The 14,389-nt window shown below is 43.9% G+C and overlaps 1 protein-coding gene across 2 annotated transcripts in view; it reads left to right on the top strand.

The window, feature by feature from the left end:
* Positions 1-14,082, top strand: part of LOC123995112 (polypeptide N-acetylgalactosaminyltransferase 14-like) — a 116,370-nt gene extending 102,288 nt beyond the window's left edge. For both annotated transcript variants that reach the window (XM_046298452.1, XM_046298451.1), the window contains 5 exons: positions 1,831-1,923; positions 2,278-2,361; positions 3,417-3,561; positions 10,950-11,069; positions 13,294-14,082. In XM_046298452.1, the coding sequence (XP_046154408.1) occupies positions 1,831-1,923; positions 2,278-2,361; positions 3,417-3,561; positions 10,950-11,069; positions 13,294-13,452 (601 nt within the window). In that variant the 3' untranslated portion in view covers positions 13,453-14,082. The remainder of the gene's footprint in view (positions 1-1,830; positions 1,924-2,277; positions 2,362-3,416; positions 3,562-10,949; positions 11,070-13,293) is intronic.
* Positions 14,083-14,389: the final 307 nt, after the last annotated feature.

Below are 14,389 nucleotides of genomic sequence, written 5' to 3'. Positions count from 1 at the left end.
TAGGGATTAGGCTCATGTTCCCACTGTGTTTGACAGGGATTTAGTCAGCTAATTGTGTGTGTGTGCACAAATTCTATTGTTTGAAAACTTTGTGAAAGCATATCGTCTTTTATCAAATGTTTAACTTCGACACGAAGCCGAAATGCCGCCCTTGGTTAACAATGCCGCTAATCGACAGAATCAGATTTCTCATTTGCAATTAGCTTTGAGGAAGGTCACGGCGTGGTCTGAATATGTAAAGTGAGCAGCACACGATTTGATTTGATTGCAGAGCAGTTTCAGAAAATGTGTTGTTGTGTTCCAGTCACCCCTTGACTTGGCTGCATCTTCTTTGACTGACTGGCAGTGTGCGCTCACTGTTTGTTCACTGATTAGCTATCTCTTTTTTTTACTGGCGACATAAAAACACATTAGGCTTCAATGAATAATTACTTCATCCTGTCAACAGAATGTGTATGTCTAGCATAGTTCAGTCGAGTTAATGAATAATTGCTCCAAGAATGATGTTTGACTTCATGTCCTGGGAAGAAAAAAAGCTTCTAAGGGCAGCTGGTGGCTCCGCATGCCCATTGATAATTCTATTTAATTTATTCACCTGCTGTCTCCGTGTGCTCCGCTCTTAGCACAATGTCACTGTCATCTGTGTTACAAGCAGTTTACGTCCTTCTCTGTCCCAAAGTCTTCTGCTCAGAAGCCAGGCTGTGTAAGAGTAGGGCTGAGTGTAAGGTGGAAAGGAGAGATGTGATGTGTGAGCTTCAAAGGAGTGTAAAACCGCAGGGGTTACAGTAGGCCAAAACGGTGTATTGCTGCAAAAGGATAGGATACGGCTGTAGACTAGTTTAATTAGCTGTACATGACAGTGGGTTCTGCGCGAGATGTACAGGACAGTGGGTTCTGCGCGAGATGCACTGGAATGCCCCTTTTAAAGCTAGAATCTGCAGTTGCTACATCCATTTGTGGACTTGTAAATTCATTATACATACCCATTGATTCTTGAAGAATATAACTTATAAATGCCTCATGAGCTTAGTTCAACTGTCATACCTCATCAGAAACCAAAATATATGCTTGTTTTACTCCAACATCCCTCATCTTTCTATTAGAACAGAAGTGGGGAGGGCATCTAGCTTTAAACGTGTTTTCACCCAAAATTCCAAGTTTGCCAGATGCTTTCAAATGTCAAAAGAGGACTATAAAGTTGAGTTCAGGATGTATGACAACGTGATAGAATTTGATTTTGGAATAAACTTCTATAACAGCACACATGTATATTGGGAGAAGGTCCACAGTATGCAACAGAGGAATCACGTTACTAGAATTATTTACCCACTTCAGTCACTGTTCCATGGACCAATCCCATCATTACATGAAACGCTTCACCTATGCAGGGCGCTCAGACTTTAAAGGCTGGGTGGGTGTCGCAGGTCCACTAGAGGAACCAGGGTGGTGCGTTTGGGTCTGAGGATTATGGAATTCTCAATTATGTATTTTCCCCATTTAATATGCAAACTGTAATGAAATGGAGCTAGGATGAGCATAAGGCCCACAACATTCAGTGAAAAGGGTGAGCTTGACATATACAGAATATGATACAGTATACTTAACTCTCAGGAGAACGTTATTATTTTGCTGCTATTCTTTACCAAGCAAGATGGTGAATTTTCTTGGAATGTGTTTGAGACCAATGTGCGAGGGCTGGCTTGACTTTGGTTATTTCGGTCACATACGCGCTAGGCCTTTTCACACTGGCGGTCTGGGCTGGCCCACCCTGGAGTGAAGTGGTTTAATGTAAAACGCCTGCTGAATCCTACTCTACTGGCTGTGTTGCAGGAACACCAGGCGCACGGCGGAGGTGTGGATGGACGAGTTCAGGCTCTTCTACTACTCGGCTCGCCCTGCAGCACGGGGCAAGTCCTACGGAGAGTGAGTGACATATCACCATACACTTCTACACAGCATACACTTCTACACAGCATACACTTCTACTGCTATATTTTATATTCTACAGAGGGCTGATAAAGAGAAATATTATAGAACACATACATTGCATCTGGTTTAGCACGATTAACGGGGTAGACGGTTCAGTTCAAACCATATCATTCAGGTTATTTAAAGAGAGCGTTTTTGGTCTCCCTGCGTTACATATTGGAGCAATGTGCCTGCCTCTGTGTAAGCGTGTAGCACTGCCTTTTCTCTGATAAGAGCAGGACAGCATTCTAAAAAAGGTTCCTCTCTCTAACATACACTTCATTAATTTCCCCCTCTCTCTATTATCAGCATTCATGGCAGGGAAGAGCTCCGCAAGATTCTCAAGTGCAAATCCTTCAAGTGGTATCTGGACAACGTCTACCCAGAGCTCAAGTGAGTGTTTGCGGCTGGCCACTCACACACATCCCCATTATGGTTCATTCAGAATAGATGAATGATTCTTTTTCATATTCAGGCCTCTCTATTTTTGTCCCCTGATTGCTCTGTGTCCGCCTGGCATTGGATTCAGAAGCTCAATCTGACTGATACAACAACAGCCAGGCGTGATGGAGTTTAAGTTAATCCCACGGACCGAAATGAACGATGTGACTCAGGGGAGAGAGGTCTGACCTTTTAGATGACTTGGAGCCACCGTTGCTTTTACACCTGCATTGTTTGCTGTTTGGGGTTTTAGGCTAACTTTGAAAATAGACTATAAAATAAATTTGATTTGATTTAGTAAGAAAATAGACTATAAAAAGTTAGTCGAAGAGACAGGTGAATTGAGAGAAAGTTGAAATAGGGAGGACAAGTCCCAGTGGAAGGACAGTAGGGGAGGAAGAGTATACACAGAGAATGTTAAAGACATACAAGTGCTAGAGAGAGAGTGATATACAGAGAGAAGTACAGTCATAGGCTATTGCAAAACTTTTGCAGAGCACACAAAGGATATAAGGGATATGAGTACTGTTACCTATGGGCGGGGGGGTGCATGTGTGTGCGTGTGTGAGTGAGTGAGTGAGTGAGTGATGGATCCACTGCTGCTGGTTCCAGGTTCCTGTTTGCTGACTAAGTGAATGAGCTGGGCTGTAAAGCCACCACAGACCCACACTGGCAGCAGACAACATTACTTACACCCCCACCCCCAAGCCATAGGTCCTGCCTACCTCTGATAAATGGCTCTGTCATGTGAACAGCTATTTCTTCCTGTACATTTAAATATCGATTGATTAATGCCAGGCCACGGAACATGACACGCTAGCCTCAATGTTAATATCTATACTGAATAGTTATTCATGTGCATATAAAAATGCCACCATGAATCTATCCCAGGCGTGAGTATCAACATATTACATTCAGAGATGATGCATCTGCCTTGTATTCTGCATTGGGGAATATACTCTAAATCAAGAAAATACATTTATAAAATGTGTGTTGTGTATTTTCAGAGTGCCGGATGATTCGGACTCTAAGTCGGGGGTGGTTCGTCAAAGACAGAATTGTCTAGAGTCGCGGAAGCTGGAGGGACAAGACCTCCCCTCTCTCACACTGGCACCCTGCATCGGAACCAGATCTGTGCCGGCACTCAACCAGGTACGGCCTACACTCAACATTCAAACAGTCAAGACTTAATAGACAGACTCAACAGTATATCTATGGCTTGCTCAAGACTCTACACTCATAAACTGAGAGCTACAGGTCAATTGTTTTTGAAATAAATGTTTTTTTCCATTAATAACATCAAATTGATCAGAAATACAGTGTAGACATTGTTAATGTTGTAAATGACTATTGTAGCTGGAAACTTTTTTATGGAATATCTACATAGGCGTACGTAGGCCCATTATCAGCAACCATCACTCCTGTGTTCCAATGGCAGGTTGTGTTAGCGAATCGAAGATTATAATTTTAAAAGTCTAATTTATCATTAGAAAACCCTTTTGCAATTATGTTAGCACAGCTGAAAACTGTTGTCTGATTAAAGAAGCAATAAAACTGGCCTTCTTTAGACTAGTTGAGTATCTGGAGCATCAGCATTTGTGGGTTCGATTACAGGCTCAAAATGGCCAGAAACAAATAACTTTCTTCTGAAACTTGTCAGTCTATTCTTGTTCTGAGAAATGAAGGCTGTTCCATGCGAGAAATTGCCAAGAAACTGAAGATCTCGTACAACCCTGTGTACTACTCCCTTCACAGAACGGCGCAAACTGGCTCTTCAACCAATGTGATGTGAGGGGAGATTATCCATATAGTCAATAAAAGGTCGCCAAATTCTGTAAAGTGTCTGTAAACTTATTCCTCAAGCAGTAAGTGATTTTCTCCAGTGGGATACAACTATTAACTTCCGATAGCCACATTGCAACTGGCAGGGGGGAATCCAATTTCCATTTCATGGCAATACATTTCTTGGCAATCGCTAGCAATATTTCTGTTAGCTTTATAGTATGGCTTTGCCTAAGATTGGTGTTAGTAAAGTTACCCAGTAGACAGACCTCCGGGTCTAAAGGGAATGCAACCCCGTGAATTGAGGATATGGTATCGCATACCCACTGCCAGAAACCGTGTAGTTTTGAACATATCTAAAACATAGAGTCTACACTGTATTTCTGATCAATTTTATGTTATTTTAATGGACAAAAAAATTGCTTTTCTTTCAAAAACAAGGACATTTCTAAGTGACCCCAAACTTTTGAATGGTAGTGTAGCTTCAGCGCACACTGACAGAGAGCTACTGTATGGCCCAGAACAGACTCAATATCCACAAAGAATACAGAGAACTTAAGTCTAGTCCAGAGTCAATACTATTGTATCACTACTGCCTGGTTAAGGGGCTGTTCTGCACACAAGTCCAGCAGCTTCAACACTCACTGACAGAGAGGTACGATGTATCCCAGGCTGTCAGAAAGTATCTGTCCTCATTAGCCTCTCCAGCACACACTGTTTTAAAACAAACATGGGCTAAGCCTCTCTCCCCGTCCGTCAGTACTGCTCCTGTCATGTTTTCGTTCCGTCTCTGTACAATTCGAGCAGACAAGCATCATCTTGCACTTGTGGAATTCAGCCTGAGCTGCTCCCACTCTGACAGTCTCACACACCGGCTCGCTCACACACCTGGATCGCTCTCTACCTCTTTCTCGATCTCCCCCACCCCTCTCGCTCTCTTTTTCCACCTCTACCTCTTTCTCCCCTTCTCTTTTCCCTTTTCCTCCCTATCAATCTTTCTTGTATTTGTTTTTCTCCCACTCTGTCAATATGCCTCTCCCTTCTCTATTTTATTTACCCTCTCCCTCTCTCTCTCATTCTACCTGATGTTATGTCAGTGCTACCAGCAAGCAGACCTGACCTGCCCGAGTGCTCAACGCCTCTCAGCCTCCACAGATTATTCCCAAGCACTTGTTCTGCAGATAGGATCATTCTCACCGCCGTGACCGGCTGTCACAGCACCTCCCTGTACAGTGATTTCTGTCTTTCGCGTACACACACACACACACACACACACACACACACACACACACACACACACACACACACACACACACACACACACACACACACACACACACACACTTTGTCTAAGGCCAAGTGTTAGCTGTTGATGGGTGATTAGTTATGTGAATCAGAGGATACCATAGAGATGTGTGTTATGCAGAAGTTAAGAAAGGCTCTCAGATGGTTCGACTTGTTTTGGTCGGGAGGAGTGCTTTTTTTTCTCTCCCAATTAATTTCCCTAGGAAGCACATTATGCTTTATTTGGCTTTAATTCAGCGCTGAAACATGGTAAAACAGGCTACTGTATAATTACTGTGTCAGCATTAATTTAGACTACGCCTATTATGCTTCTGCAGTACAGTAGCCCAACTGTTATGTGTTGTTATTATTACAGTGTATAAGAATAGCAGAAGTGTCTGGGTCTAGGTAGGACACTGCTCTCAAAGCAGATTCAGTATGAGACTGGCCACAGCTGTTCGTTATGTTCCAAGCTGGTGGTTCTCAGGTGTTCTGATTAAAACAGGGAAGTAGATGGAGATTCAGCCAAAAACACAGCAGCTGCCAATATGGAAGACTGGATGTTCTTACTCAGACTTTATCCAACCAGCCTGTCTGTGCTCTATTATATAGCCTCTATCTATCAATCAATCAATCAAATGTATTTATAGAGCTCTTTTTACATCAGCAGATGTCACAAAGTGTTTATAAAGAAACTCAGCCTGAAACCCCAAAGAGTAGCAATGCAGATGGAGAAGCACGATGGCTAGGAGAAACTCCCTAGAAAGGCAGAGAGGCTGTGCCAGTGGAGATTATAAGAGTACATGATCATTAAGGCCAGATCATCTTTCAAGATGTTCAAACGTTCAGGGTCAAATAATAATCACAGTGGTTACAGAGGGTGCAGCAGGTCAGCTGGCTTTTCATAGCCGAGCATTCAGAGGCCAAGACAGCAGGTGCAGGAGAGGAGAGAGAGAGAGAGAGAGAGAGAGAGAGAGAGAGAGAGAGAGAGAGAGAGAGAGAGAGAGAGAGAGAGAGAGAGAGAGAGAGAGAGAGAGAGAGAGAGAGAGAGAGAGAGAGAGAGAGAGAGAGAGAGAGAGAGAGAGAGAGAGAGAGAGAGAGAGAGAGAGAGAGAGAGAGAGAGAGAGAGAGAGAGAGAGAGAGAGAGAGAGAGAGAGAGAGAGAGAGAGAGAGAGAGAGAGAGAGAGAGAGAGAGAGAACAGCAGGCCCGGTATAAGATAGCAGGTGAACAGGTCAGGGTTCCATAGCCGCAGGCAGAACAGCAGAAACTGCATCAGCAGCATGACCAGGTGGACTGGGGACGGAGACAGCCAGGAGTCGTCAGGCCAGGTAGTCCTGAGACATGCTGCTAGGGCTCAGGTCCTCCAGGAGGGGAGATAAAGAAAGGTGGGAGAATTAGAGGCAGCATACTTAAAAGCACACGGATGAATCTAGTTGCTAACCCCTGCTCTGAAAACACACTGTCTCCTCAAGCAGCGCACAGATCCCCTAGACTTGGAGCCACTTAGATTAACATTACAGTAAATTAACATTGGCGTGCCACAACGGATATCGTAAAAAGCTGTGCCATTACTGCAGGGTAATTAGATTTAATACAGAGCACATTTTCACTGTGCCGTTTATTCTATTAAGCAGTGTTGTGTGCATGCCCTCTGCCTTCCGACCTGTTAATCTGCTAGCAGGCCTCGTCTCCTCCCACCTGCCGTTTAATACACAAAACCCAGCTGGGCCTGGTTATTACAGCCCTCTGTTCTCAACCCAGAGACATGCCTTCTGCAGTGGCCTGGCCTCTTGGTGTCACCTCCACAGAGAGGTGAGATGCACGTACCTCCCACACTGCCCTCTGACATGGCTGCTGTCACATTATTTGTGGCATTGTGCGCACAAGTATGTGCACACACACTGGCTCACGCACCCCCACACACAGATGCACCCTGGGCCCTATCCTCTGTGATGTGTTTCTAGGTGTTGTGTTTCTTATTGCAGCCAGGTTGTAATGTAACGATGTGGCTGCTGCAGGGAAACAGGAGGACTATTGATCCAGGTGGACTAGCTCTGACGATGAACATGGCATATACACTACAACATCGGGCTGTCTTCTCAAGGCAGAACGGTGTATCTCATATCAAATGGGGTGTAAAATAGCATGTCAACATGTCATGCCGATGCAGGCCTGTTCCCTACGCAACACATGTTCTAATTATTCAAGTACTCTTGTTAGTAGAGGCTACTGTAGAGGTTGTTATGGTGTGTGGCTGGGAGAATGGATGGGACTTGGTTTTTGTGTGACCTTTTTTGTGCCTGCCCGCTCTCCTTGGGGAATGAACACCCTTGGAAATGTGTTTCACACGTTAGACTGGTTGAACGTAGTGCTAACTCCTCTGGACCACTTTTCCAACGCTAGGCCAACCTTGGCTGCTCCATAGAGATAGACTCTTTCCACAGAGGGTCATATGTGGAACCAAAAAGGGTTCTCCCCGGAACCAAAAAGGGTTCTCCTATGGGGACAGCCGAGAACCCTTTTGGAACCCATTTTTCCCTGAAGAGTGTAGATAGAAGACTCTAGTGACCGAAAGCCTGTTTTATCATTGGCAGCGCCATTGAGGACTTTCACTATTTTGAGGAAGGGTCACACAATTCCATCCAGGTGACCAGGAGGATTCAGCCAATGAATTTTTGCTGGTGAGGAAACATTCCATAACTGCAGGTGGAATTAAATCACCAACCTTGGCTTTATACATGTTCAAACAACACACTATGCGGCAGTGTGCAGTTTGTTTGCCATTGACGTAGTAGAAGCAGAAAATGTACCACTTCAAAAGGGAGATGACCTCAACGGCGCTGCCCGTGCTCTCACGGACGCCATACATACTGCTCCTCTTTAGGAAGTCATCTTCAAATCCGTGTTGCAGCTTGACATTTGCCTGGGATGTCCTCTGGTACATTGATAATTGCCTGTAAAAGAGAAAGAAACACATGTTAGAACACGGGGTGATGTTCGGGAAATAAAGGTATTCAATCGTTTGTAGCTCTGCCAGTTGTGCTCTATCAGCCATACTTTTTGTATGAATGTTACCACTATAAAGTGCACATGTTTTAGTAATGAGATCGCTATTCATATATTAAGAAATGGTTAGAATTGACCTTTGATTCGTCGGTATAGCGGACACGCATAAAGATGGCGGCCCCCGTCTACTGCCATGTTATTCAGTGCTCTCCATTACTCTGTTTGTATCTTCGTTAGCACAATAAACTTGATGCCAATTCTAGAGCTCCGTGAGAACGGCAATACAATTCAAAATAAAGTTGATCGTGCTGATTTACTGGCACATTGAACCATGTGTGTAATGTGTGTTCCTTCTGCCGTGCTCAGCAGGGGGTGTGTCAACCAGAGCGCGCGTTCGAGAGCGCCAATTATCCTGTGGTTTGGGTAATGCATGCGCTATGGTTGCTAAATCCGGGTGGAAAGAGAGACTTGTACCTGAGTTTAATAATTGTAATGTACATATAATTAAAAGCCCTCACTCTGGGCATTGCACTGAATCCTTAGGTCTGCATGTCTTTTCAAAGACCTTGGTTAGAAACAGGCAACATATCCACTGTACATGGCCACCGCTGTCCATGCTAAAGGTCAGAAGCAAATATCTCACGTACAGGCTCATCAATTATGACTATATACTTGGTCCTTCGTAGCATGGCCGTCCAGTGATTACCACGGGACCTCCTTTGTGTTGTCAAACACACACACATACATTCCTACTGGGTGACCATCCTAAACATCCAGTATAGGAATCACCAGTTCAGTTGGGAAGGTTGTCCTTACTGCTGCTGCTCACTACATATCTTCCTAATTGCCTCCGATTACGTTGCCAGAACCCTCTTCCTATCTTGGCGTCAGCCCTCAGGTGTGGCTTGCTATCAACTCACTTATTTTGTGCCAAAAGAAACTAGACAGGATCTGCCATTTCTACAGACTATTACATGTATTTGAGACACTTGTGTTTGAAATCAGTAGTTCTCAATTTGCTCTGCTATAGGAAAATAAGTACTAGCATGCATACATTTGTAGTTCTAGCTTGAATTGGTCGAAAACCTGTCCTATTTAGTTACCTTAAATATTTCTAAACACATGGTTAGACACTATGAAACCAAGGAAGTGCACAAAAGTTGAATCCAAGAACATCACAATATCATGTTAGAAAAAAACTAGCTTTCCAAAAAGGCAGGGACCCAGACAAGAACACAGATGCACTTATTGTTTGAGCGCAGGGGAAGAAGATGTAATACAACTATAAAATGAGACCACAGTTTAGTGCATCTCTGTTGGAGTGCATCTCGCCTGACTAGGACATGTGGGTACAGGGATGTTGCCTGGCAGCTTGTACCCGGAGTTTCAAATAGTCTTTTTGTCTGATATTCTACAATAAAACACTAGAATCCATGACACATTATGTGTGAATATTTGGATCCTTTTGGGCCCACTCAATATCAAATCCTCTAAGGAAGCTAGACCATGAAAAGTGGCTGGATATGCCTGCACCACCATGCACAGGTAACCTAGTGGTTAGTGGGGCGGCAGGTAGCCTAGTGGTTAGTGGGGTGGCAGGTAGCCTAGTGGTTAGTGGGGCGGCAGGTAGCCTAGTGGTTAGAGTGTTGCGCCAGTAACCGAAAGGTTGCTAGATTGAATCCCCAAGCTGACAAGGTAAAAATCTGTCATTCTGCCACTGAACAAGGCAGTTAACCCACTGTTCCTAGGCCGTCTGTGTAAATAAGAATGACTTGTCCAGTAAAAGAAAACACAGACAGGCTTAGCAGCATCTCATTGGCTTACTTTAGTTTCAGCGATCAAAATATGTACTGTTTTTCATCTGAGCTTTGGCCATTCTCAAGACGTGTGTGTGTGTGTGTGTGTGTGTGTGTGTGTGTGTGTGTGTGTGTGTGTGTGTGTGTGTGTGTGTGTGTGTGTGTGTGTGTGTGTGTGTGTGTGTGTGTGTGTGTGTGTGTGTGTGTGTGTGTGCGTGTACGCATGTGTGTATCAATCTCCACTATGCTCGCTCAGTAATATTCCCTGGTCTGGTTCCACAGAGACAGAGTCTTATTATGTCATGATGTATGGAATGTTTCTGAAGAGTGAGCCCACTCCCAGAGACAGATGTTTTGGAGGTGTGGGTAGTGGTGTGTGCTGTACTGAAGACACACACTCTCCCAGACTGGGGGAATTGGGTCGCCTCACGATTGGATGTAGCATACACTGATACACACCCAATCTGTGTGTTATCAGTAGTATGACATGACTGTGTTCTGCTGTGTTGTGTTCATAAATCTACTCTCACATACAGTGGGGCAAAAAAAGTATTTAGTCAGCCACCAATTGTGCACATTCTGCCCCACTGTACATGGTACGTAGACCGTTTTGTTAGTACGGAATTATCGTGTTATTGATGTGTCATCAGTGTATCTCTCTCTCTCCTCAGGAGTGGATCTACACCCACGGGCAGCAGATCCGCCAGCAACGTCACTGCCTCTCCCTCTCTACCACTTTTCCTGCCTCCCAGGTCATGCTCATGCCCTGTAACATCGGCGACGGGAAACAAGTAATAGCCCAGAGGGCGCCCGTCCTCACCTGAACACTCATCACTCCGGCCCCCTGCCGGCCCCCTGCCTCAAACGAGCAAAGTCACCTCTGACAAGCCATAAATCAACTTTCACTTAGGCAGTCTGATAGTGCAGTGGAGAGTGTGCCTGAGAGCTCCGGGTTCTGCCTGTATCACCAGCCAGCTGCCGCTGCCGCTGTTGCTGCACCCTGAGACAGAGGCAAGGTCCTCCCCAGTCTGTTTCGGCTTATCTAACAGTATGCTAGCGAGGCCGTTTACATGGTTTGAGTCTGTACGAAAAGGTTGTACATGTTTTATTGACATTCCTGGTAAACAAGGAGGAAAACAAAACAGAGGAGTTGGTTTGTGGAGAATGTGTGCAGATACTGTTTATGAGTGGGAGGGTGTTTTGAGCAGCATGCATGACTGTAAAATGTATTCACATTGTTTTGTTTGGGTGGTGACTGCAGGAACAGATGATTCACGAATATGTGGTGATAATGATGTAGTGTCTGGTGAAAACATAGGAAGTGAGAGAAAGAAGGATCGCGAGAGAGAAAGAGATGATAAATAGCACACTTAAAACATTATACACAGCTCAGTTACAGTCTAGTGTTGCATAGATACGTCAGGACCACATAATAGACCTCTGAATTGGCAGGTAGATTTTAGGTCTCCCACTTTTCGAAGTTGTGCAGGTATATACTACCTCCTCCTGCTAAAAAGGCTCCCAAAGCAACATGTTCCACCCCTGGCACATAGACGGAAACTGTTCAATAATAGCTCATTAGAGCCGTGCTCATGTGTTCCCCTCAGGCCACTGTAGGCTACAGCAGAGAGAGGCTCTCAGGAACCTACAAATGTGCTTAACTATCAGTTGTGCATCAACAGCCAGTAACAAGAAGAATTACTTAGAGGCACCACAGGCACTGAATACAAATTTATTTTGTTTTAATTATTTTCTTTTATCAATTAAAAAAGTGCAGTCTCACTTTGCTTCATAAAAAACTGGCAAAAAAACATCTCATGGCAATTTGAGTCTTTCCTGCTTTGATCAGGTTCACAATGGAACAGAGCTTGTTTCTGTTCACTGACTTTAAATACTGTGAAACAAAGACGCTCTGTATCTCTATCACATCCACACTTGGTCTTTCTGCCATTTTATTCCTTGGGCAGGGCGCCAAAACATTATTTTTTCAAGTCGATTTTCAGGATGGAAAAATGCTTTCAGTGTAAATTTAAACAACTAAAACCAGATAGAAAGTTTTTTTTAAATAATATCATCTTTGAGAACTAACAATTACCAAAATAAAAGGTAGACAGTCAGGGAGAATTGAAAATTCCAAAAACAATGAATTTAGTAGTGTTCATTATGTTATTATGTTTGAGAAAAAGAGCACAGCATTAGCCATGGAATTACAGGAAAAAAGCATAGAATTACAGGAAACTAGCTTTAAAACGGCATGATTTTCTCTCAGCTCAATGGTAGAATATGTATAATTGCAGGAAATGCGCTTTAAAATGGCAACATTTTCTCTACATGGCAGGACATTTGTTTGAGTTTCAGGAAATTGGCTCAAAAATTCAAACAATTCTCTACACCATGGAGATGGGGGCCTGTTCACAAAAATGTAGCCACTCACATGGGCCAGCCGCTAATTGCCACGCCTCCTGCCACGCCCACAACCTTTGCCCTTTTTGATCCAGAAAATCCCCTTAATATCCACTGTATTGTTTGTACCACTGAAGAGTAGCGTGATCATGATACGCTCCACTAGTCTTGGCAACAGGCTTTGCCTGTCAGCCGTCATGTTCTAACCAGTGATGGATGTGTGAGGCAATGACAAATTCCTTGTATGTTTGCTAATATCCTCTAGTTTGGTTCATGTATAAATTCAATAATATCAACAAGAAGAAGAATTCCCTGCTCAAAAATGAGTGACTCACCAGAAATTGAGTAAAGAGGGCCATCTAGTGGTGAATATTGGCAAGAGTGCCATGTGCCATCACAGTGCCATGAACACGACATGCAATAAAGATCATTAGCTAAATATGAAGTTGACAGAATTACAGGGTCCGTATTGGACAATAGTTGCCCAAACTTTTTGATTGATTTGAACCAATGGCATTCTGTAACAATTAATGGACAATAGCAGTTTAATAACATTGAAATGCATGTCTCTGTATACAGTTATTGATCTTTGTATTGTCTGATGTGTTCCAGCGATGGCAGAAGTCAGGCACCCATCTGGAGCACCTGGCCTCCCACTTCTGCCTGGACAGTGAGATGGCCCTGGACGGCATCGAGAGCAGTAAGATGCTGGTGATCAGCCCCTGTGAACTGACAGCCTACACCCAGAGATGGGAGATGCCCTTCTCCTGATCCACCCACAACACAATCCTTCCTGTAGAGGAGGACTACACTACGAGCAATCACAAACGTCTGCAGTGCATACTATAGCCAAGGGCTTTTAGAAAGAGAGAGAGAGAGTGATGGAGGGAGATAGGGAAAGGAGAGAGGAGGAGGATACCAGAGTAAAGGGTGTTTTCGGTCACTGAGATAAGTCTTTATAAGATGGCAGGGACTTGGACTGATGTCAGCACATTCAAGTGTTCAACAAGACATTCAGCAGGGCTGAAGTCATTTATTGTGGGCTAATATAGATGAAAATACAGGGGACACCATTTTTCATTGCTGTTTTCATTGAAACTTGTGGTCTGTCAAAACTATTCTTCAAACTGCTGCTTCAAGTGTATCATTTCTTCGTAATGACATTTCAATGGTGATCTAATATGGGATGGGATGCAGCTATGATGGAATTTGTGTCAGCAAATTTAATGCATATGTCAAATGGCAATATTTTAATATCCTCTGATACCCATTTATTTTTAATTGAAATGGAGATGACCTTTACACAAAATGTCTATGATCCTGAAAAACACACACACACACACACACACACACACACACACACACACACACACACACACACACACACACACACACACACACACACACACACACACACACACACACACACACACACACACACACACACACACACACACGCCTATGATCCTGAAACACACACACACACACACACACACACACACACACACACACACACACACACACACACACACACACACACACACACACACACACACACGTCTATGATCCTGAAACACACACACACACACACGTCTATGATCCTGAAACCCACACACACACACACACACACATACACACACACACACACGTCTATGATCCTGAAACACACACACACATGTCTATGATCCTGAAACACACACACACGTCT

This window comes from Oncorhynchus gorbuscha, linkage group LG14 (genome assembly GCF_021184085.1).
Source record: "Oncorhynchus gorbuscha isolate QuinsamMale2020 ecotype Even-year linkage group LG14, OgorEven_v1.0, whole genome shotgun sequence".
Taxonomy (NCBI): domain Eukaryota; kingdom Metazoa; phylum Chordata; class Actinopteri; order Salmoniformes; family Salmonidae; genus Oncorhynchus; species Oncorhynchus gorbuscha.
The sequence above is the reverse complement of the archived record's forward strand: the minus strand, read 5'-3'. Positions and strand labels throughout refer to the sequence as shown.